This window comes from Bombina bombina, chromosome 6 (assembly GCF_027579735.1).
Source record: "Bombina bombina isolate aBomBom1 chromosome 6, aBomBom1.pri, whole genome shotgun sequence".
Taxonomy (NCBI): Eukaryota; Metazoa; Chordata; class Amphibia; order Anura; family Bombinatoridae; genus Bombina; species Bombina bombina.
The window spans coordinates 57,044,148-57,070,318 of record NC_069504.1 but is presented as its reverse complement, the minus strand read 5'-3'; the positions used below and the strand labels follow the sequence as shown (position 1 = coordinate 57,070,318).

General features: G+C 44.1%; 1 protein-coding gene across 1 annotated transcript in view; it reads left to right on the top strand.

The window, feature by feature from the left end:
• The first annotated feature begins 7,554 nt into the window (after window positions 1–7,554).
• The window catches only part of LOC128662598 (uncharacterized), a 115,539-nt gene continuing 96,922 nt past the window's right edge, over window positions 7,555–26,171 (top strand). Inside the window, exon 1 of the mRNA XM_053716419.1 lies at window positions 7,555–7,670. Within this exon, the coding sequence (XP_053572394.1) occupies window positions 7,643–7,670 (28 nt within the window). The 5' untranslated portion in view covers window positions 7,555–7,642. The remainder of the gene's footprint in view (window positions 7,671–26,171) is intronic.

Here is a 26,171-nt window from a genome sequence, read left to right as displayed (position 1 = left end):
ACTCAACTTTGGGGCATTCCAGACATGGATCTGATGGCCTCTCGTCAGAACTTCAAAGTTCCTTGCTACGGGTCCAGATCCAGGGATCCCAAGGCGGCTCTAGTGGATGCACTAGTAGCACCTTGGACCTTCAAACTAGCTTATGTGTTCCCGCCGTTTCCTCTCATCCCCAGGCTGGTAGCCAGGATCAATCAGGAGAGGGCGTCGGTGATCTTGATAGCTCCTGCGTGGCCACGCAGGACTTGGTATGCAGATCTGGTGAATATGTCATCGGCTCCACCTTGGAAGCTACCTTTGAGACGAGACCTTCTTGTTCAGGGTCCGTTCGAACATCCGAATCTGGTTTCACTCCAGCTGACTGCTTGGAGATTGAACGCTTGATTTTATCGAAGCGAGGTTTCTCAGATTCTGTTATCGATACTCTTGTTCAGGCCAGAAAGCCTGTAACTAGAAAGATTTACCACAAAATTTGGAAAAAATATATCTGTTGGTGTGAATCTAAAGGATTCCCTTGGGACAAGGTTAAGATTCCTAGGATTCTATCCTTCCTTCAAGAAGGATTGGAAAAAGGATTATCGGCAAGTTCCCTGAAGGGACAGATTTCTGCCTTGTCGGTGTTACTTCACAAAAAACTGGCAGCTGTGCCAGATGTTCAAGCCTTTGTTCAGGCTCTGGTTAGAATCAAGCCTGTTTACAAACCTTTGACTCCTCCTTGGAGTCTCAATTTAGTTCTTTCAGTTCTTCAGGGGGTTCCGTTTGAACCCTTACATTCCGTTGATATTAAGTTATTATCTTGGAAAGTTTTGTTTTTAGTTGCAATTTCTTCTGCTAGAAGAGTTTCAGAATTATCTGCTCTGCAGTGTTCTCCTCCTTATCTGGTGTTCCATGCAGATAAGGTGGTTTTACGTACTAAACCTGGTTTTCTTCCAAAAGTTGTTTCTAACAAAAACATTAACCAGGAGATTATCGTACCTTCTCTGTGTCCGAAACCAGTTTCAAAGAAGGAACGCTTGTTGCACAATTTGGATGTTGTTCGCGCTCTAAAATTCTATTTAGATGCTACAAAGGATTTTAGACAAACATCTTCCCTGTTTGTTGTTTATTCAGGTAAAAGGAGAGGTCAAAAAGCAACTTCTACCTCTCTCTCTTTTTGGATTAAAAGCATCATCAGATTGGCTTACGAGACTGCCGGACGGCAGCCTCCCGAAAGAATCACGGCTCATTCCACTAGGGCTGTGGCTTCCACATGGGCCTTCAAGAACGAGGCTTCTGTTGATCAGATATGTAGGGCAGCGACTTGGTCTTCACTGCACACTTTTACCAAATTTTACAAGTTTGATACTTTTGCTTCTTCTGAGGCTATTTTTGGGAGAAAGGTTTTGCAAGCCGTGGTGCCTTCCATTTAGGTGACCTGATTTGCTCCCTCCCTTCATCCGTGTCCTAAAGCTTTGGTATTGGTTCCCACAAGTAAGGATGACGCCGTGGACCGGACACACCTATGTTGGAGAAAACAGAATTTATGTTTACCTGATAAATTTCTTTCTCCAACGGTGTGTCCGGTCCACGGCCCGCCCTGGTTTTTTAATCAGGTCTGATAATTTATTTTCTTTAACTACAGTCACCACGGTACCATATGGTTTCTCCTATGCTATTATTCCTCCTTAACGTCGGTCGAATGACTGGGGTAGGCGGAGCCTAGGAGGGATCATGTGACCAGCTTTGCTGGGCTCTTTGCCATTTCCTGTTGGGGAAGAGAATATCCCACAAGTAAGGATGACGCCGTGGACCGGACACACCGTTGGAGAAAGAAATTTATCAGGTAAACATAAATTCTGTTTTTTTCTGCAGTGTAGGATCCCCCTAAGCCCCCAACCTCCCTGATCCCCCCCCCCCCCAAATAGCTCTCTCACCCTCCCCCCTCTACCTATTTGCCACCATCTTGGGTAAATGTGCTTTTTTTTAATAAAAAGAATAAAAACCCAATTTTTCTGTAGTGTAGCTGCCCCCCTCAATACGCCCCTCCCAGTTCCATTTCCCCAACACTTATTCCCCCCTCCCTCTCCCGCCTTCAATCTCCCTCCATCAACATACACTTAATGTGTAGCGGGAGGCGCGTGCACATTCTCTGCCGTGCACTCCCGGATCCGGAACTCCTCTCCAGCAATGGGCTGCCTCCCTCGTATCCCTTCCACGCCACCAACGATCGGCACCTTCGCTGGCCGCTGCAGGCCCTTGGTCGTTAAGGGGTTAAAGGACAAAAGGCAAGTAGTAATAATTGTATGAGACTGTTCTGTATACTCAATGCTTATGTTAAAGTAGACTGTTTTATAGAGACAGGTGTTTTTTTTTAATTTCTGTTTGTTTTGTAATGTTTTTCTAAAAAGTGTAAGCCGTTCTATGCCACAGGAACTTAACGGTTCCAAGATAGAAACGGCTTAATTAATTGCAGCTGATCTTTCCACTTGCTGCTCTTTCAAGGGGCGTTTACAAATCTTGCCTTTATTCCAAGGATGTTACAGCGCATTTTTTGGATCGGATCCCTGGCCACTTGTATTGGCTGGTTAAATATTATGCGCTCGCAAACAAATTTGCCCATTTGCTTGTGCACGGTAATTTAGCGCTCCACTTGTAATCTGTTGCTGACACCATTTTCAGAATGATATCCCAAGGATATTAATATATTTTATATGTGGCATTAAATGTCCCTACCTGTATTTTGTCTTCTTAACTTGATAATTTATTTTTCCAAAAATCTGCCTATATTGCAATAACAAGTAGAGAAAAAACTCACAGCCAGATTACGAGTTTTGCGTTATGGCTGGCTAGCTACTAACTTGCAAGTTATTTCTACCGCTCATCTTTAATAGCGCTGCTATTACAGGTTTTCCAAAAACCGGCATTTGTGGGCAATTTTGGCAGCGTTGAGCTCCATACCGCACACAAATACCAGCGCTGCTTTGACGTGCTCGTGCACGATTTCCCCATAGACATCAATAGGAAGAGCCGGCTAAAAAAAAGCTTAACACCTGCAATGACGGAGCATAAAGCTCCGTAACGCAGCCCCATTGATTCCTATGGGGAAAGAAAATTTATGTTTAAACCTAACTAAACTCTGAGTTTAAACACCCCTAATCTTCCACCCCCGACATCGCCGACACCTACATTGCACTTATTAACCCCTAATCTGCCGCCCCTGACATCGCCGACACCTTCCTACACTTATTAACCCCTAATCTGCCGCCCCCAAAATCTTCGACACCTACCTACGCTTATTAACCCCTAATCTGTAATCCCCAATGTCACCGCCACCTACCTACACTTATTAACCCCTAATATGCCGTCCCCATCGTTACCGCTGCCACTATACTTAAGTTATTAACCCCTAAACCTCTGGCCTCCCACATCACTAACACTAAATAAATATATTAACCCTTAAACCTAACCCTAAGTCTAACCCCCCTAACTTTAATATAATTAAAATAAATCTAAATAAAAATTACTATTATTACCTAAATAATACCTATTTAAGACTAAATACTTACCTGTAAAATAAACCCTAAGCTAACTACAATATAACTAATAGTTACATTGTAGCTATCTTAGGTTTTATTTTTATTTTACAGGTAAGTTTGTAGTTATTTTAACTAGGTAAACTAGTTAGTAAATAGTTATTAACTATTTACTAGCTACCTAGTTAAAATAAATACAAATTTACCTGTAAAATAAAACCTAACCTGAGTTACACTAACACCTAACATTACACTAAAATTAAATAAATTAAAAAAAAAAACATTTATCTAAATTAAAAAAAAGAATAAACACTAAATTACACAAAATAAAAAAAGAAATGATCAAATATTTAAACTAATTACACCTAATCTAATAGCCCTATCAAAATAAAAAAGCCCCCCCCCAAAAAAAAAAAACTATAGCCTACACTAAACTGCCAATGGCCCTTAAAAGGGCCTTTTGCGGGGCATTTCCTCAAAAAAATCAGCTCTTTTACCTAAAAAAATAAATAAAAACAACCCCCCAACAGTAAAACCCACCACCCACACAACCAACCCCCCCAAATAAAAACCTAAGCTCCCCATTGCCCTGAAAAGGGCATTTGGATGGGCATTGCCCTTAAAAGGGCATTTAGCTCTTTTACGGTGCCCAAAGTCCCTAATCTAAAAATAAAACCCACCCAATAAACCCTTAAAAAAACTCACACTAACCCCCGAAGATCCACTTACAGTTTTTGAAGACCAGACATCCATTCTCATCCAGCCGGGAGAAGTCTTCATCGAAGCAGCAAGAAGTCCTCAACAAAGCCGGGAGAAGTCTTCATCGAAGCAGCAAGAAGTCGTCCTCCAAGCGGGCAGAAGTCTTCATCCAGACGGCATCTTCTATCTTCATCCTTCCGACGCGGAGCAGCTCCATCTTCAAGACATCCGGCGCTGAGCTTCCTCTTCTTTCGATGGCTATTGAAGAATGAATTTTCCCTTTAAATTACGTCATCCAAGATGGCGTCCCTTGAATTCTGATTGGCTGATTCTATCAGCCAATCGGAATTAAAGGGTAAAAAATCCTATTAAGGGACGCCATCTTGGATGACATCATTTAAAGGGAAACTTCATTTTTCAATAGCCATCGAAAGAAGAGTATTTCTATCCAAATCATGAAAGAAAATGTTGGAGTTCCCTGTCCCTTTAATATTCGCCTTTGTAAGGGCGCGCTCAGGCGAGGTCTCGTCAGTATTAACTTAAGAGCTGTTAATCTCGCTATACAGGGTTCTGGCTGTGAAGGAGAGATACCTACTTTCCAATATAATGACCAAAAAGTTCCCAAACAGTTTGAGTAATTTCTGTACGTGCCAGCAAGTTTTTAATCATCAGGTCCTATGTGTGGTTGCCAATAAGTGCCTTTTTTCAAACACTTCCTTTTTTAATGAATTTTTGTTTTGCAGCTACTAGTTATGGGGTTGTTCACAATGGGTTAGAAAAACTTATCTAAGGATTTTTAAACAGAAAAAAACACCATTAAAGGGACACTGAACCGAAATTTTTTCTTTCGTGATTCAGATAAAGCAGGCAATTTTAAGCAACTTTCTATTTTACTCCTATTATCAATTTTATTCATTCTCTTGCTATCTTTATTTGAAAAGCAAGAATGTAAGTTTAGAAGCCGGCCCATTTTTGGTTCACAACCTGGGTTGTCCTTGCTGATTGGACAGCACCAATAAACAAGTACTGTCCAGGGTACTGAACCAAAAATTGCCTGGCTCCTAAGCTTAGAGCCTTCATTTTCAAACAAAGATAGCAAGAGAATGAATAAAAATTGATAATAGGAGTAAATTAGAAAGTTGCTTAAAATTGTATGCTCTATCTGAATCATGAAAGAAAAAAATGTGGGTTCATTGTTCCTTTAATAGGATATGAAACCCAGTTTTGTTTTCTTTCATGATTCAGATAGAGCATAAAATTTTAAGCAACTTTCTAATTTACTCCTATTTTCATTTTTTCTTCGTTCTGTTGGTATTTTTATTTGAAAAGTAGGAATGTAAGCTTAGCAGCCGGCCCATTTTTGGTTCAGCACCTGGATAGCACTTGCTGATTGGTGGCTACATTTAGAAAGTTGCTTAAAATTATTGCATGTTCTATCTGAATCATGAAAGAAACAAATTGTGTTTCATATCCCTTTAAGTCTCTGGGGAGTTTTGTAGATAGATAAATCATTTGATACTTTTTTTTGTAAATGATTGTGCTCAGCTCCTATATTTGTTTTTGTTTTGTTGTTAGAATGAATATTACGTTCTACAGAAATGGATTTGTATTGCTTATTTGAACTTTCATATCTCTGTCTGTGTTGTGTTTCTGATCTGCAAATAAAGATTTATTAACCTTTTAAGGACATATGACAGAATTCTTCCGTCATAAAACAATTGAGCAAACTGAAAGCTGTGTCCTTAAAGGGTTAATCTATTCAGTTGTCCCGAGTTAAGTTTATTTTGCCTTTAAATATTAAAGGGACATTAAACATATAAAAAAAAACAATTAAAAAAACGTTTAGTTAGGGAAACTAGAACAACATTGTAATATGCATTTTTGTCTGCTTTTGCTGCAAAATACCTCTGAAACGTTTACTTGATCCAGTCGCGCCAGAGAGGCTGCAAAGTCTCCAATAGATATCTGCCTTCTGATTGCAAAAAAAATTTCTGTTTGTTCTGTATTGTTTGTATTGGTTTAAAAATGCAAAACGATTGCGCCTTTAACAAATGAACAAATGCATAAGACTTAAAGTTTTAGATGATTTGTTAAAACTGTTTCTTTAAAGGCAGAACAGGCGTCAAATGGACAGTTGTACACTATTCAATAGTGATCCAGCAATTTCCTTGTCAGTTGATTGATTTCTGTGTTAGCCAATCGGGATGGGCGTATGTTTTGCAACATTCGAAAAATAAAACTAATTTTAACACGTTCGTTCATTTCAAATTTTTAATGTTTATACAACATTCTAACATTTGTTTAATGTAATAGTATTTCTAATGCTTTCTTTAAATCTAATATTTAATTCACATTTTTTATAATAATTCAATTTGAATTATGCAATATTAGAATTTTACAAATTTTAATAGATATATTTGTAATAGTATTACTAATGCTCTCTTTAAATGTAATATTCAAACTTATATATTTGTATATATTATGTATCAATTTACTAAATTCCTTTTGACATGAACTATTGAACTTCTGAGTATTTATTAAATTTAATGTTACATTCGAAATTTCGAATGGGGATATTGGACCTAATTATGAACATTTGAAAACGTAAATAACATTCAATTACCAAATTTTAATAGTGTTTCATTCTTATCAACATTCGATTGTCCAAAACGAATGTCCACAGGACTATTTGTTCTCCCAAACAAATTGCACATTCATCACATTGCCCATCCCTATTAGCCAATAAGTATGTAAGCTTCATTTTTGTTCCTTGCTTACCCTGACCCCATAAAAAAAATTAATTGTGCTGCTGGCTTGTAGCAGTAGCACTAGCTGCTACTTTAAATGGCCACTAAAGTCAAAATTAACGTTTCATTATTCAGCTAACGCATGCAATTTTAAAAAAACTTTCCTTTATACTTCCATAGTCAGAATGTGCACTCTTTTAATATGCACACTTATTTAGGCTCTAGCTCCTACTGAACATGTGCAAAAGTACACAGTATATACATATAGGCATTATGTGATTGCAGACAACCCGACCTGCAAAAACTAATTTCAGGGAGGTGGGTTCACCCGCTACTGTGCCGCAACCCCCCTCCCTCCCTCCCAGTTATATATTGGACACCTTGAAACCCTAAATATGATAGAGACTTATACTTAAAGGACCACTGTAAGTAAATATTTTCTATGCCTGTTACTAAATAACTACCCCAAATACGCTTTTTATCAATAGCATTTCATTAACATATCTCTACCGTATATCAGAAATCTTGTCTGCAAATTTAATTGTTTTCCAAACCCACTCCGTGGGTATCCTTTGCTCTGTACCAATCCGTTTACAATACCTAGGTTTCAAAATGGCGCTTTAAACACAAAGTGGGCAGGATAACGTGACATCATCGGCGAATAAAAGATATAACTTTCAGAACGTTATGAAACTTCGTTTTGGAGAAAATATAGGTCAGTAGGTTTTAATTAATGTTTATTAACTTTAATATGTTAGTTGTTTAGCTTAAAAATTATAACAGAAAGTAATCCTTTAAAGTAGCTTCCCACTAAAGTCACATGAAAAAAGTAACTTTATTGCACAACCATATACAACAAACCTATTTTCCAGTGATCGTACACTTGTTAAATGCTTAAATATTTTAGAATACGAAGTTTAATTACGTGCAGTAAATAAGGTAGTATTTGTGTTTTATTTTATTAGAATAAGTGGGGGCTTTTTGGTTACTGATGCATGCTTTGAGGGTTCTAAAACCTCCCATCAACTAAAGGCATTCCTTAAAGAAACACTTTTCCGGATTTGGGCCACATTGGATTATGGTACTTGGAGTTTCAGGGAGATTGCACTCCATTTGCTGGCATCAGGGAGCCGCTATTACAATCAGGGAGACTCCCTGAACTTCAGGGAGAGATGGGATGTCTGTGATTGGCTGATAGCTGTCACATGATACAGAGAAAATTGGATTTTTAACTTTGACATTTGCCAGAAAATATTTTATTGCTCATTTCAAATACAAAATAATTGCCTTTGAATTTTTCCATTTTATTGTCAATTAGTCAATTATTCAATCTAGGGCTGCAACTAACGATTATTTTCATAATTGATTAATCGGCCGATTATTTTTTCGATTAATTGACTAATCTGATAAACAAAGAATCAATAACTGTTTCCTATATTTTAAATAGAATCCACATACTGTGTAATACAAATATAAACTGCAGACTAAAACTTTACATTAACACAACAGGTTGTCCAATTTCCAAGCAGCAGAGCACAATTTTATAATTAAGCAAAATAAAACCAAAAACTGTTTGAAAAGAGGTAGAACTTCCATCTTGGCAAGGGGCCTCTCAATAAAGTAACCCTTGACTTTATTCTAACATAAAACATATCTTGAATATATGCAATGGTAAATAACCAGCTATAAGGTTAGGGGAAAATATCTAGTCCGCTCTAAAAATAACAGATATATACTTATAAAGGTTGAATCTGGTACATATTATCAGAATTGATGAAAAATATAAAAAAAAAAACAATAAAAAACAAATCAAAAGCACTAAGGACTATATATCAATAAGAGGACAAATCCTTACACATTTATTTATACAGTACATATAATCAGCAATAGCAAGCAATCCGCTAATAATTGTGCAAACAGATAATAGTGCACATCAATTTAAATAACTCCCATCAAACTAGGGACTAGGTGTAAATAGCAAGCTCAGCACTATATCATGCAAAGCATAGGTCCAAATCATCTGATTTAATATAAACAATCCAAATGATGACTATTATATCTGGGTTGTACATGAGCCAGGGGTAGTTGTAAACTTATACTGTCCTGAAAAAGTGAAAAGTAAACGTCTGTAGACGTCCTTTAGGCTAAAGACATAACCATAAAACACAATACCATGTGCAGGAGCTCATCGGAGTGAAGCAGCTGGTGTATTGCAAACCAACTAATCGATTATGAGATTCGTTGACAACTATTTTCATAATCGATTATTAGCGATTATGACAATTAGTTGTGGCAGCTCTAATTCCATCCTGCTGTATTTAGTGGTTTAAATTTATTTAAAATTGTAATCTGCTGCCTAGCTGCTTCTCTGCTGGAAATAATGCATTAACAAATTCCATTAACAAAGGAATAATGATGTCAACATTTAGCTGAACTGATCCACCCCATGATCTAATAAAAACCAAAGCCAAACTATGTGTCTGAAACAAACTTTATGTTTGTGCAAATGTCTAGTCTCCATTATGCTTAAAGGGATATTAAACCCAATTTCTCTTGTAAGGTGTATCCAGTCCACGGATCATCCATTACTTGTGGGATATTCTCCTTCCCAACAGGAAGCTGCAAGAGGATCACCCACAGCAGAGCTGTCTATATAGCTCCTCCTCTAACTGCCACTACCAGTCATTCTCTTGCAGCTCTCGGCAAGAAAGGAAGTAGCTAGAGAGATGTGTTTTTATTTAGTTTATCTTCAATCAAAAGTTTGTTATTTTCAAATGGTACCGGAGTTGTACTATTTTAGCCTCAGGCAGAAAGTAGAAGAAGAGTCTGCCTGTGGTTTTTGATGATCTTAGAAGGTTGTAACTAAGATCCATTGCTGTTCTCACACATAACTGAAGAGAGAGGTAACTTCAGCTGGGGGAATGGCGTGCAGGGTCTCCTGCTATGAGGTATGTGCAGTTTAAATTTTTCTAGAGAAATGAATATGCTAGAAAATGCTGTTAATACCGGATTTATTTAAGGTAAGCCTGATTACAGTGATTTAATAACGACTAGTATCATGCTTGCTGTAAAAGGTAATATTCTTATTACTTTCTCACATTACTGAAAAATAAAACGTTTGCTGGAATTGTTTAAACGTTTTTTTATACATATTGGTAATAAAACTTTATTGGGGCCCAGTTTTTTCCACATGGCTGGCTAGATTTTGCCTAGGGATAGTTTTGTTAGGCCCTCTCACTGTGAATACAGGTTGGGAGGGGCCTATTTTCGCGCCTAAATGCGCATTAGATTTTGCAGCTTGAGACATCCAGTTTCCCTGAAGGAGTCCCCTGAACACTTAGGACCTCTCTAAAGGGTTTTTGTGGATTTCAAAGTCGTTATATGGGCAGGTAGGGCCACAGCAGTGGCAGTTTGTTGTGACTGTTGAAAAACGTTTATATTGTTTTTTTGATCCGGTTTTGAAACTAAGGGGTTAATCATCCATTTGCAAGTGGGTGCAATGCTCTGTTAGTCTATTATACACACTGTAAAAATTTCGTAAGATTTACTGCTTTTTATCACTTTTTTTCAATTTCTGACAAAATTTGTTTCTCTTAAAGGCACAGTACCATTTTTATTTGTTGCTTGTTTACATTTATCAAAGTGTTTTCCAAGCTTGCTGGTCTCATTGCTAGTCTGTTTAAACATGTCTGACATAGAGGAAACTCCTTGTTCATTATGTTTAGAAGCCATTGTGGAACCCCCCCTTAGAATGTGTACCAAATGTACTGATTTTACTTTTAAGTTATAAAGATCATATTCTGTCTTTAAAAGATTTATCACCAGAGGAAACTGACAAGGGGGAAGTTATGCCGACTAACTCGCCCCACGTTTCAGAACCTTTGACTCCCGCTCAAGGGACTCCCGCTCAAGAGGCGCCAAGTACATCTAGCGCGCCCATGGCGTTTACTTTACAAGACATGGCGGCAGTTATGGATCATACCCTTACAGCGGTATTGTCCAAACTACCAGGGTTACAAGGAAAGCGAGACAGCTCTGGGGCTAGAAAAAATACAGAGCACTCTGACGCTTTAGTAGCTATGTCTGATATCCCCTCACAATATGCAGAAGCTGAGGCAGGAGAGCTTCTTTCTGTGGGTGATTTTTCTGACTCAGGGAAGATGCTTCAACCTGATTCTGATATGTCAACATTTAAATTTAAGCTTGAACACCTCCGCGTGTTGCTCAGGGAGGTTTTAGCTACTCTTGATGAATGTGACACCATTATAGTGCCAGAGAAATTGTGTAGATTGGATAAATACTATGCAGTGCCTGTTTACACTGATGTTTTTCCAATACCTAAAAGGTTTTCAGAAATTATCACTAAGGAATGGGATAGATGCCGCTACACAGGACTTATGGCAAACGGTCCCTAAGGTGGAGGGAGTAGTTTCTACCCTAGCTAAGCGTACAACTATCCACGTCGAGGACAGTTGTGCTTTCCTAGATCCAATGGATAAAAAGTTAGAGGGTTACCTCAAGAAAATGTTTATTCAACAAGGTTTTATTCTCCAGCCTCTTGCATACATTGCCCGGTCACTGCTGCTGCGGCCTTCTGGTTTGAGTCTCTGGAAGAGGCCTTACAGGTAGAAACTCCATTGGATGATATACTTGACAAGCTTAAAGGGCTTAAGCTAGCCAATTCATTTGTTTCTGACGCCGTTGTTCATTTAACTAAACTAACGGCTAAGAACTCAGGTTTTGCTATTCAGGCGCGTAGGGCGCTATGGCTTAAATCCTGGTCAGCTGACGTTACTTCAAAGTCTAAGCTTCTCAATATTCCCTTCAAGGGGCAGAACCTATTCGGGCCTGGACTGAAGGAGATCATTTCTGATATTACTGGAGGAAAAGGTTATGCCCTTCCTCAGGATATGTCTAACAAATTAAGGACCAAACAAACTAATTTTCGTGCCTTTCGAAACTTTAAGACGAACGCGGCATCATCTTCCTCTAATACAAAAGAAGAGGGAAATTTTGCCCAGTCCAAGCCGATCTGGAGACCTAACCAGGCTTGGAACAAAGGTAAACAGGCCAAGAAGCCTGCTGCTGCCTCTAAGACAGCATGAAAGATTGGCCCCCGATCCGGTAACGGATCTAGTAGGGGGCAGACTTTCTCTCTTCGCCCAGGCTTGGGCAAGAGACGTCCAGGATCCCTGGGCATTGGAAATTGTGTCCCAGGGATATCTTCTGGACTTCAAAGCTTCTTCCCCAAAAGGAAGATGTCACCTTTCACAATTATCTGCAGACCAGATAAAGAGAGAGGCATTCTTACATTGTGTTCAAGACCTCCTAGTTATGGGAGTGATCCACCCAGTTCCAAAGGAGGAACAGGGGCAAGGATTCTATTCAAATCTATTTGTGGTTCCCAAGAAAGAGGGAACCTTCAGACCAATCTTAGATCTCAAGATCCTAAACAAATTTCTCAGGGTCCCATCTTTCAAGATGGAGACTATTCGAACCATCCTACCTATGATCCAGGAGGGTCAATATATGACTACCGTGGACTTAAAGGATGCTTATCTGCACATTCCGATACACAAAGATCATCATCGGTTTCTCAGGTTCGCCTTCCTAGACAGGCATTACCAGTTTGTGGCTCTTCCCTTTGGGTTAGCTACGGCACCAAGAATCTTTACGAAGGTTCTGGGGTCACTTCTGGCGGTCCTAAGGCCGCGGGGCATAGCAGTAGCCCCTTACTTAAACGACATTCTGATACAGGAGTCGAATTTCCAAATTGCCAAGTCCCATACGGACATTGTTCTGGCATTCCTGAGGTCTCATGGGTGGAAAGTGAACGAAAAGAAGAGTTCTCTATCCCCTCTCACAAGAGTTTCCTTCCTGGGAACTCTGATAGATTCTGTAGAAATGAGGATTTACCTGACAGAGGCCAGGTTGTCAAAACTTCTAAATTCCTGCCGTGTTCTTTATTCTACTTCTTGCCCTTCGGTGGCTCAGTGTATGGAAGTAATCAGCTTAATGGTAGCGGCAATGGACATAGTGCCGTTTGCCCGCCTACATCTCAGACCGCTGCAACTCTGCATGCTCAGTCAGTGGAATGGGGGATTACACAGATTTGTCCCCTCTACTAAATCTGGATCAAGAGACCAGGTCTCTGGTGGCTATCTCAAGTCCATCTGTCCAAAGGTATGACCTTCCCCAGGCCAGATTGGACAATAGTAACAACAGATGCCAGCCTTCTGGGCTGGGGGGAGTCTGGAACTCTCTGAAGTCTCAGGGGTCATGGACTCAGGAGGAGGCTCTCCTTCCGATAAACATTCTGGAACTAAGAGTGATATTCAATGCTCTTCAGGCTTGGCCTCAGCTAGCGGCAGTGAGGTTCATCAGATTTCAGTCAGACAACATCACGACTGTAGCTTACATCAACCATCAAGGGGGAACAAGGCGTTCCCTAGCGATGTTGGAGGTTTCAAAGATAATTAGTTGGGCAGAGATTCACTCTTGCCACCTATCAGCTATCCATATCCCAGGAGTAGAGAACTGGGAAGCGGATTTTCTAAGTCGACAGACTTTTCATCCGGGGAAGTGGGAGCTCAATCTGGAGGTGTTTGCACAGTTGATTCAACGTTGGGGCAAACCAGAACTGGATCTCATGGCGTCTCGCCAGAACGCCAAGCTTCCTTGTTACGGATCCAGGTCCAGGGATCCCAAGGCAGCGCTGATAGATGCTCTAGCAGCGCCTTGGTCCTTCAACCTGGCTTATGTGTTTCCACCGTTTCCTCTGCTCCCTCGTCTGATTGCCAAGGTCAAGCAGTAGAGAGCATCTGTGATTTTGATAGCACCTGCGTGGCCACGCAGGACTTGGTATGCAGATCTGGTGGACATGTCATCCTTTCACCATGGACTCTGCCTCTGAGACAGGACCTTCTACTTCAGGGTCCTTTCAACCATCCAAATCTAATTTCTCTGCGGCTGACTGCTTGGAGATTGAACGCTTGATTTTATCAAAGCGTGGTTTCTCCGAGTCGGTCATTGATACCTTAATACAGGCGCGAAAGCCTGTCACCAGGAAAATCTATCATAAGATATGGTGTAAATATCTTCATTGGTGTGAATCCAAGGGTTACTCATGGAGTAAGGTCAGGATTCCTAGGATATTATCTTTTCTCCAAGATGGATTGGAGAAGGGTTTGTCAGCAAGTTCCTTAAAGGGACAGATTTCTGCTCTGTCTATTCTTTTGCACAAACGTCTGGCTAAGGTTCCAGACGTGCAGGCGTTTTGTCAGGCTTTAGTCAGAATTAAGCCTGTGTTTAAACCTGTTGCTCCGCCTTGGAGTTTAAATTTAGTTCTTAAGGTTCTTCAAGGGGTTCCGTTTGAACCTTTGCATTCCATAGATATTAAGCTCTTATCTTGGAAAGTTTTGTTTTTAGTAGCTATCTCCTCGGCTCGAAGAGTTTCGGAGTTATCTGCTTTACAATGTGATTCTCCTTATCTCATTTTTCATTCCGATAAGGTAGTGTTACGTACCAACCTGGTTTTCTACCTAAGGTGGTATCTAATAAAAATATCAATCAGGAGATTGTTGTACCGTCACTGTGTCCTAATCCTTCTTCAAAGAAGGAACGTCTTTTACACAATCTTGACGTGGTTCATGCTTTAAAGTTTTATTTACAAGCTACTAAAGATTTTCGTCAAACATCTGCATTGTTTGTTGTCTACTCTGGACAGAGGAGAGGCCAAAAGGCTTCGGCAACTTCTGTTTCTTTTTGGCTAAGGAGTATAATACGCTTAGCTTATGAGACTGCTGTCCAGCAGCCTCCTGAAAGGATTACAGCTCATTCTACTAGAGCGGTAGCTTCCACATGGGCTTTTAAGAATGAGGCTTCTGTTGAACAGATTTGTAAGGCGGCGACTTGGTCTTCGCTTCATACTTTTTCAAAATTCTATAAATTTGATACTTTTGCTTCTTCCGAGGCTATTTTTCGGGGAGAGATTTTGCAGGCAGTGGTGCCTTCCATTTAAGCACCTGCCTTGTCCCTCCCTTCATCCGTGTCCTATTGCTTTGGTATTGGTATCCCACAAGTAATGGATGATCCGTGGACTGGATACACCTTACAAGAGAAAACAAAATTTATGCTTACCTGATAAATTTATTTCTCTTGTGGTGTATCCAGTCCACGGCCCGCCCTGTCATTTTAAGGCAGGTGTGTTTTATTTTTAAACTACAGTCACCACTGCACCCTATGGTTTCTCCTTTTTCTTGCTTGTCTTCGGTCGAATGACTGGTAGTGGTAGTTAGAGGAGGAGCTATATAGACAGCTCTGCTGTGGGTGATCCTCTTGCAGCTTCCTGTTGGGAAGGAGAATATCCCACAAGTAATGGATGATCCGTGGACTGGATACACCACAAGAGAAATACATTTATCAGGTAAGCATAAATTTTGTTTTCCATCTAAAGGGGAGGAGAGTCCACTGCTTCATTCATTACTTGTGGGAATACAGAACCTGGCCACCAGGAGGAGGCAAAGACACCCCAGCCAAAGACTTAAATACCTCCCCCACTCCCTTCATCCCCCAGTCATTCTTTGGCTTTCGTCACAGGAAGTTGGCAGAGAAGTGTCGGAAGATTCAGAGTTGTCTCTTATGTAGGGTAGTACTCTTCACAATGGGACTGGAGTTTTAAGTAGTCCTGTCAGCCTCTCTGTGAGAGCATGGATGAAAGTTAGAGTCCGGAGATGCAGGGAGAGTCTTTCTGCGAAACCATCCCAACTCAGATTAACAGCTCCATAAGCAATCAGCGTTGACGAGTTTCGCTGCCTGCTTTCTGCTCTCAGGTCCATGTCAGGAGCAATGCTACTAACCTGTCACACTTGAAAGGCCGTGTTCCTGTTCCACGGCGTAGATTCTGGTAAGACCGTTTCATTTTTTATACATGAATGATAACACAAGAAGACAGGGTCACAGTGTGACTCCTTTTATCTGTATAAAATCATGGGTTAATATCTCCTGAGGGAAATTATTGAACAGGGGGGAATAATCTTATATGTTTATTAAATTTTTTGCTGCTTTTATGTGTGAGATGTTAAGGGCTCATAGGCTGTTATGGAATATACAGGTTTCACTTTCACTTTGAGAGCCATTCATCTTACAAGCTTGGTGCGCTTTTTCTCATAGCAGGGACAGTCCTGCATTGTGCACCATATGATTCTTCCCTCTTCCTGACCGGGTGTCAATCAAAGAGGAGTCCTAACTCTCTGTACTGACTGGGTCATGGGAGTTGGTGAGTGCCCCATCCATTGGGATATAAAGGTGCAGTTATTTTTTTTAATAAAATAAAATGTTTTATTTTCTATAGTTCTCCGGTTATTGCACTAACGATGGAGGATTCTGGAGTAATTCCTGTTTATATTGTGAGGAAGCCTTAGTTCCGCCCTCTCAAATTATGTTCCATATGCCTTGATAATGTGATAATATCAAACATGTTTGATACCACTGAGCCGTCCACCTCTGAGGAGTTGTTGTCCAGTGAGGTGCGTACCCTACATGCTTATCTCTCTACACATGCTGTTTCCCGTAGCATTGCTGATCCTCCACCTGGAGGGGGCCTTTTGTCACCAGACGTTACTGCGCAGCTCAGACGGCGGTGTCTGCAGCCTTTAATGCTTTACCTCACCCTGCTAGGAACAAGCGAAAGGTTACATATTGAACTCCTTCCCAGAGTACATCAGATAATTTATTGGATTTAACTGATAGGGTTATCCGAGGATTATGTTCTTTCTGAGACTTCAGAGTCTGAACATTCTGGGTCGGAGTCTGCTGTCTCTAAACCTCCGGCTCCTTATCTTTTTGGCTGAGGAGTGTCCTCCATTTTGCATTGAGACAGCGGGACATAAGCCTCCTCTGAGGATTACGGCTCATTCAACTAGAGCTATGGCCTCTTTTTGGGCCTTTAAGAACGAGGCTTCTATGGAGTAGATTTGTAAGGCGGCTACCTGGTCCTCCTTACAAAGTTTTACAAATTTGACGGTTTTGCTACGGTGGAAGCAGTTTTTGGGAGAAAGGTTTTGCAGGCTGTGGTGCCCTCAGGATAGAGTCCGCCTCCTTTTTACCCTCCCGTTTTTATCATTGTCCTCTAGAGCTTGGGTATTTGTTCCCACAAGTAATGAATGAAGCAGTGGACTCTCCTCCCCTTTAGATGGAAAACATAAATTATGCTTACCTGATAATTTAATTTCTATTATGGGAAGGAGAGTCCACTGCACCCGCCCGTTTCTCCAGTGGGGGCGGACCTAAATTTAATAATATTCTTCTGGCATCATTTATACCCTGATGTTTCTCCTACTGTTCCTTGTTCCCTTGGCAGAATGACTGGGGGATAATGGGAGTGGGGGAGGTATTTAAGCCTTTGGCTGGGGTGTCTTTGCCTCCTCCTGGTGGTCAGGTTCTTAATTCCCACAAGTAATGAAAGAAGCAGTGGACTCTCCTCCCCACAATGGAAATGAAATTATCAGGTAAGCATAATTTATGGGTTTTTTCTTTTATGTTTCAAATAGAGCATGCAGTTTTAAGCAACTTAACTATTATCAATGTTATACATTTATCCAATACTCAGAAAACACTACCCAGGTGCTGAACCAAAAATGGGCCATCTCCTAAGCTTATATTCCTGCTTTTTCAAATAAAGATACCAAGAGAACGAGAGAGAAAAATTATAATAGGAGTAAATTAGAATGTTATGTAAAATTGCATGCTCTATCTGAATCATGAAAGAAAAAAATTGTGTTTCATATCCATTTAAGAATGGTGACATTTAACCGAGTTCTACACAGCGATTGATTCAATAAAAGCATGATTATTTACATCCCTCCTTAACTGGCTGCATCAAATGCTGAGTTACACTATACTTCTCAGGAGGTCTATTCTATTAAACTGCTATTGAATTCTGTTGAATGCAGATCTTTAGAAGCTCAGTGCTTAATTGCTGATATATGGGGGTCAATTTATAATAGTGCAGACAGACATGATACAATGTAGCGTATTATGTCTGCCGCACATCGATAAATGCTGACATCATACACTGTCAGCATTTATCATTGCACCAGCAGTTCTTGTGAACTGCTGGTGCAATGCCGCCCCCTGCAGATTCGCGGCCAATCGGCCGCTAGCAGGGGGTGTCAATCAACGCGATTGTATTCGATCGGGTTGATTTCTGACCGCTGCCTCAGAGAAGGTGGACAAGTTATGGAGCAAGGGTCTTTAGACCGCTGCTTCATAACTTCTGTTTCTGGCGAGCCTGAAACACGGGACATTAAGCTCCATACGAAGCTTGACAAATTGACCCCTAAGTCTTTCATAAGGTGGTGAGAGTCCATGATCCATTACAAGGATCCACAAGGAGGAGGTAAAGATTTCCAAATCCCCAAGAGTACTTAATCCCTCTCCAGGGGTGTGGAATTTTTTTTAAATACTACTTGTCCAGGAGCCCAATCTACTTGTCCCTCCTAATTGTCCCTCCTGACAATCTACTTGTCCTGATTCGAAAAATAATTTTAACCAAACCTGTATTTAAATAAGATTTGTATTGATAACAACACTGCAAAACACTGCTACGATTGAGTAAACGTGCACACTCCTGAGCTCTCATAAGCCTACCTAGATTTACTCTTCAATAAAAGATACCAAGATACAAAGCAAATTTGATGACAGAAGTAAATTGGAAAGTTGTTTAAAATTGCTACTCTATAACAAAACCCTCAGGATCTCCCATCCGGGTCTTACACAGTCACTGATTGTTTTCGGTCATGGGGATCATAACCCAGAGGACAAACTGATATTTTTATCTATCTTGGCAACTAGATATCTTATCTTTAAAAGATGGAAGACGAGGGCAATACCATCTATCCCAGAGATAAAGAACTGTCTGAAAAAACAATGCCTTTTAGAACAAAGGGATACCAACCTAGACAATGATTTAGATATCAGACGATTCTTTAGTAAATGGTCTGCTTTCATCAAGTCACTACAAGACACAGAAATGCATGACCTTATATTCCCCTTCAGGAACTCGGAACTGGTCCTCCTGGGTGCTTGGTAGAGATCTGAATGTGTTCTGACGCGGGAGGTTTTTTTTGTTTTTTTTCATCCCTATATCCCTTCTCCTTTTTCTATCCCTTTCCCTCCCCCATTCCCCCTTCCCTCCCCCCCCCTTTTTTTTTTTCTTTCTCTTTTTCTCTTTTTATGTTGTTCTGTTTTGTTTTGTGTTTTATTAATTAATATAAAAAAGACCCCAGTTTAGTGTACAAACTTTATGTTGAGGGGACCATTAATCTATTAAGATAAAACTAATTTATTGCTTCAAACTGTCTTTTGAGGTTCTCTGAAATATGGTTTACCTGGCCCTGCGTGGCATAAAGAGGTCGAATTTATTTTGATTGTACACTCTGCTGGATTTAAATAAACATTTAAAAAAAAAAAAATTGCTACTCTATCTGAATCCTGAAAGTTTAATTTTGACTTTACTGTCACTTTAAGTATATGAATGCTTAATAAGCACTAAAGCAATCGATAATCAGTGCTTGCAAAGCTGACTTTGTATAGTGCATTGTGCGTGAAACAGCTTATAAAAAAGCTAAACATCTCATCAGCGAACTTTGCGAATCATGAGGGATACTAAGAGCACGCAGCAGGAGAGGGATACTGAGAGCACGCAGCAGGAGAGGGATACTGAGAGCACGCAGCAGGAGAGGGATACTGAGAGCACGCAGCAGGAGAGGGATACTGAGAGCACACATGAGAGGGATACTGAGAGCACACATGAGAGGGATACTGAGAGCATGCAGCAGGAGAGGGATACTGAGAGCATGCAGCAAGAGAGGGATACTGAGAGCACGCAGCAGGAGAGGGATACTGAGAGCACACATGAGAGGGATACTGAGAGCACACATGAGAGGGATACTGAGAGCATGCAGCAGGAGAGGGATACTGACAGCATGCAGCAGGAGAGGGATACTGAGAGCAGGCAGCAGGAGAGGGATACTGAGAGCACGCAGCAGGAGAGGGATACTGAGAGCACGCAGGAGAGGGATACTGAGAGCATGCAGGAGAGGGATACTGAGAGCATGCAGGAGAGGGATACTGAGAGCATGCAGGAGAGGGATACTGAGAGCATGCAGGAGAGGGATACTGAGAGCATGCAGGAGAGGGATACTGAGAGCATGCAGCAGGAGAGGGATACTGAGAGCATGCAGGAGAGGGATACTGAGAGCATGCAGCAGGAGAGGGATACTGAGAGCATGCAGCAGGAGAGGGATACTGAGAGCACGCAGCAGGAGAGGGATACTGAGAGCATGCAGCAGGAGAGGGATACTGAGAGCATGCAGCAGGAGAGGGATACTGAGAGCATGCAGCAGGAGAGGGATACTGAGAGCATGCAGCAGGAGAGGGATACTGAGAGCACGCAGCAGGAGAGGGATACTGAGAGCATGCAGCAGGAGAGGGATACTGAGAGCATGCAGCAGGAGAGGGATACTGAGAGCATGCAGCAGGAGAGGGATACTGAGAGCATGCAGCAGGAGAGGGATACTGAGAGCATGCAGCAGGAGAGGGATACAGAGAGCATGCAGCAGGAGAGGGATACTGAGAGCACGCAGTAGGAGAGGGATACTGAGAGCATGCAGGAGAGGGATACTGAGAGCATGCAGCAGGAGAGGGATACTGAGAGCATGCAGCAGGAGAGGGATACTGAGAGCATGCAGCAGGAGAGGGATACTGAGAGCATGCCGGAGAGGGATACTGAGAGCACGCAGCAGGAGAGGGATACTGAGAGCATGCAGCAGGAGAGGGATACTGAGAGCATGCAGGAGAGGGATACTGAGAGCATGCAGGAGAGGGATACTGAGAGCATGCAGGAGAGGGATACTGAGAGCACGCAGCAGGAGAGGGATACTGAGAGCATGCAGGAGAGGGATACTGAGAGCATGCAGCATGAGAGGGATACTGAGAGCATGCAGCAGGAGAGGGATACTGAGAGCATGCAGCAGGAGAGGGATACTGAGAGCATGCAGGAGAGGGATACTGAGAGCATGCAGCAGGAGAGGGATACTGAGAGCACGCAGCAGGAGAGGGATACTGAGAGCACGCAGCAGGAGAGGGATACTGAGAGCATGCAGGAGAGGGATACTGAGAGCATGCAGCAGGAGAGGGATACTGAGAGCATGCAGGAGAGGGATACTGAGAGCATGCAGGAGAAGGATACTGAGAGCATGCAGCAGGAGAGGGATACTGAGAGCATGCAGGAGAGGGATACTGAGAGCATGCAGCAGGAGAGGGATACTGAGAGCACGCAGCAGGAGAGGGATACTGAGAGCACACATGAGAGGGATACTGAGAGCACACATGAGAGGGATACTGAGAGCATGCAGCAGGAGAGGGATACTGAGAGCATGCAGCAGGAGAGGGATACTGAGAGCATGCAGCAGGAGAGGGATACTGAGAGCACGCAGCAGGAGAGGGATACTGAGAGCATGCAGCAGGAGAGGGATACTGAGAGCATGCAGGAGAGGGATACTGAGAGCACGCAGGAGAGGGATACTGAGAGCATGCAGGAGAGGGATACTGAGAGCATGCAGGAGAGGGATACTGAGAGCATGCAGGAGAGGGATACTGAGAGCATGCAGGAGAGGGATACTGAGAGCATTCAGGAGAGGGATACTGAGAGCATGCAGGAGAGGGATACTGAGAGCATGCCGCAGGAGAGGGATACTGAGAGCATGCAGGAGAGGGATACTGAGAGCATGCAGCAGGAGAGGGATACTGAGAGCATGCAGCAGGAGAGGGATACTGAGAGCATGCAGCAGGAGAGGGATACTGAGAGCATGCAGCAGGAGAGGGATACTGAGAGCACACAGCAGGAGAGGGATACTGAGAGCACGCAGTAGGAGAGGGATACTGAGAGCATGCAGGAGAGGGATACTGAGAGCATGCAGGAGAGGGATACTGAGAGCATGCAGCAGGAGAGGGATACTGAGAGCATGCAGCAAGAGAGGGATACTGAGAGCATGCAGCAGGAGAGGGATACTGAGAGCACGCAGCAGGAGAGGGATACTGAGAGCACGCAGCAGGAGAGGAATACTGAGAGCACGCAGCAGGAGAGGGATACTGAGAGCACGCAGCAGGAGAGGGATACTGAGAGCATGCAGCAGGAGAGGGATACTGAGAGCACGCAGCAGGAGAGGGATACTGAGAGCATGCAGCAGGAGAGGGATACTGAGAGCATGCAGCAGGAGAGGGATACTGAGAGCATGCAGCAGGAGAGGGATACTGAGAGCATGCAGCAGGAGAGGGATACTGAGAGCACGCAGCAGGAGAGGGATACTGAGAGCATGCAGCAGGAGAGGGATACTGAGAGCATGCAGGAGAGGGATACTGAGAGCATGCAGCAGGAGAGGGATACTGAGAGCACGCAGCAGGAGAGGGATACTGAGAGCACGCAGCAGGAGAGGGATACTGAGAGCATGCAGGAGAGGGATACTGAGAGCATGCAGCAGGAGAGGGATACTGAGAGCATGCAGGAGAGGGATACTGAGAGCATGCAGGAGAGGGATACTGAGAGCATGCAGCAGGAGAGGGATACTGAGAGCATGCAGGAGAGGGATACTGAGAGCATGCAGCAGGAGAGGGATACTGAGAGCACGCAGCAGGAGAGGGATACTGAGAGCACACATGAGAGGGATACTGAGAGCACACATGAGAGGGATACTGAGAGCATGCAGCAGGAGAGGGATACTGAGAGCATGCAGCAGGAGAGGGATACTGAGAGCATGCAGCAGGAGAGGGATACTGAGAGCACGCAGCAGGAGAGGGATACTGAGAGCATGCAGCAGGAGAGGGATACTGAGAGCATGCAGGAGAGGGATACTGAGAGCACGCAGGAGAGGGATACTGAGAGCATGCAGGAGAGGGATACTGAGAGCATGCAGGAGAGGGATACTGAGAGCATGCAGGAGAGGGATACTGAGAAGCATGCAGGAGAGGGATACTGAGAGCATTCAGGAGAGGGATACTGAGAGCATGCAGGAGAGGGATACTGAGAGCATGCAGCAGGAGAGGGATACTGAGAGCATGCAGGAGAGGGATACTGAGAGCATGCAGGAGAGTGATACTGAGACGAATGCAGCAGGAGAGGGATACTGAGAGCATGCAGCAGGAGAGGATACTGAGGGCATGCAGCAGGAGAGGGATACTGAGAGCACACAGCAGGAGAGGGATACTGAGAGCACGCAGCTAGGAGAGGGATACTGAGAGCCTGCAGGAGAGGGATACTGAGAGCATGCAGCAGGAGAGGGATACTGAGAGCATGCAGCAGGAGAGGGATACTGAGAGCATGCAGCAGGAGAGGGATACTGAGAGCATGCAGCAGGAGAGGGATACCTGAGAGCACGCAGCAGGAGAGGGATACTGAGAGCACAGCAGCAGGAGAGGGAATACTGAGAGCACGCAGCAGGAGAGGGATACTGAGAGCACGCAGCAGGAGAGGGATACTGAGAGCATGCAGCAGGAGAGGGATACTGAGAGCACGCAGCAGGAGAGGGATACTGAGAGCATGCAGCAGGAGAGGGATACTGAGAGCATGCAGCAGGAGAGGGATACTGAGAGCATGCAGCAGGAGAGGGATACTGAGAGCATGCAGCAGGAGAGGGATACTGAGAGCACGCAGCAGGAGAGGGATACTGTAGAGCATGCAGCAGGAGAGGGATACTGAGAGCATGCAGCAGGAGAGGGATACTGAGAGCATGCAGCAGGAGAGGGATACTGAGAGCATGCAGCAGGAGAGGGATACTGAGAGCATGCAGCAGGAGAGGGATACTGAGAGCATGCAGCAGGAGAGGATACTGAGAGCACGCAGCAGGAGAGGGATACTGAGAGCATGCAGGAGAGGGATACTGAGAGCATGCAGCAGGAGAGGGATACTGAGAGCATGCAGCAGGAGAGGGATACTGAGAGCATGCAGGAGAGGGATACTGAGAGCATGCAGCGGAGAGGGATACTGAGAGCATGCAGCAGGAGAGGGATACTGAGAGCATGCAGGAGAGGGATACTGAGAGCATGCAGCAGGAGAGGGATACTGAGAGCATGCAGCAGGAGAGGGATACTGAGAGCATGCAGCAGGAGAGGGGATACTGAGAGCATGCAGCAGGAGAGGGATACTGAGAGCATGCAGCAGGAGAGGGATACTGAGAGCATGCAGCAGGAGAGGGATACTGAGAGCATGCAGCAGGAGAGGGATTACTGAGAGCACGCAGCAGGAGAGGGATACTGAGAGCACTGCAGCAGGAGAGGGATACTGAGAGCATGGCAGGAGAGAGGATATCTGAGAGCACGCAGCAGGAGAGGGATACTGAGAGCATCGCAGGAGAGGGATACTGAGAGCATGCGAGGAGAGGGATACTGAGAGCATGCCAGGAGAGGGATACTGAGAGCATGCAGCAGAGAGGGATACTGAGAGCAAGCAGGAGAGGGATACTGAGAGCATGCAGCAGAGAGGGATACTGAGAGCAAGCAGCAGGAGAGGGATACTGAGAGCATGCAGCAGGAGAGGGATACTGAGAGCATGCAGCAGGAGAGGGATACTGAGAGCACAGCAGGAGAGGGATACTGAGAGCACGCAGTAGGAGAGGGATACTGAGAGCATGCAGCAGAGGGATACTGAGAGCATGCAGGAGAGGGATACTGAGAGCATGCAGCAGGAGAGGGATACTGAGAGCATGCAGCAGGAGAGGGATACTGAGAGCATGCAGCAGGAGAGGGATACTGAGAGCACGCAGCAGGAGAGGGATACTGAGAGCACGCAGCAGGAGAGGAATACTGAGAGCATCAGCAGGAGAGGGATACTGAGAGCACGCAGCAGGAGAGGGATACTGAGAGCATGCAGCAGGAGAGGGATACTGAGAGCATGCAGCAGGAGAGGGATACTGAGAGCATGCAGCAGGAGAGGGATACTGAGAGCATGCAGCAGGAGAGGGATACTGAGAGCATGCAGCAGGAGAGGGATACTGAGAGCATGCAGCAGGAGAGGGATACTGAGAGCATGCAGCAGGAGAGGGATACTGAGAGCACGCAGCAGGAGAGGGATACTGAGAGCACGCAGCAGGAGAGGGATACTGAGAGCATGCAGGAGAGGGATACTGAGAGCATGCAGCAGGAGAGGGATACTGAGAGCATGCAGCAGGAGAGGGATACTGAGAGCATGCAGCAGGAGAGGGATACTGAGAGCATGCAGCAGGAGAGGGATACTGAGAGCATGCAGCAGGAGAGGGATACTGAGAGCATGCAGCAGGAGAGGGATACTGAGAGCACGCAGCAGGAGAGGGATACGGAGAGCATGCAGGAGAGGGATACTGAGAGCATGCAGGAGAGGGATACTGAGAGCACGCAGCAGGAGAGGGATACTGAGAGCATGCAGGAGAGGGATACTAAGAGCATGCAGCAGGAGAGGGATACTGAGAGCATGCACCAGGAGAGGGATACTGAGAGCATGCAGCAGGAGAGGGATACTGAGAGCATGCAGGAGAGGGATACTGAGAGCATGCAGGCAGGAGAGGGAATACTGAGAGCCATGCAGCAGGAGAGGAGGGATACTGAGAGCATGCAAGCAGGGAAGGGATACTGAGGAAAGCGGGGACACAGGAGAGAGATACTGAGAGCATGCAGCAGGAGAGGGATACTGAGAGCATGCAGCAGGAGAGGGATACTGAGAGCATGCAGGAGAGAGATACTGAGAGCACCAGCAGGAGAGGGATACTGAGAGCATGCCAGCAGGAGAGGGATAGCTGGAGAGCATGCAGCAGGAGAGGGATACTGAGAGCATGCAGGAGAGGGATACTGAGAGGCATGCAGGAGGAGGGATACTGAGAGCATGCCGGAGAGGGGATACTGAGAGCATGCAGCAGAGAGGGATACTGAGAGCACGCAGCAGGAGAGGGATACTGAGAGCACGCAGCAGGAGAGGGATACTGGAGAGCATGCAGCAGGAGAGGGATACTGAGAGCACGCAGCAGGAGGAGGGATACTGAGAGCACGCAGCAGGAGAGGGATACTGAAGAGCATGCAGCAGGAGAGGGATACTGGGAGCATGCAGCAGGAGAGGGATACTGAGAGCATGCAGCAGGAGAGGGATACTGAGAGCAGGCAGCAGGAGAGTGATACTGAGAGCACGCAGCAG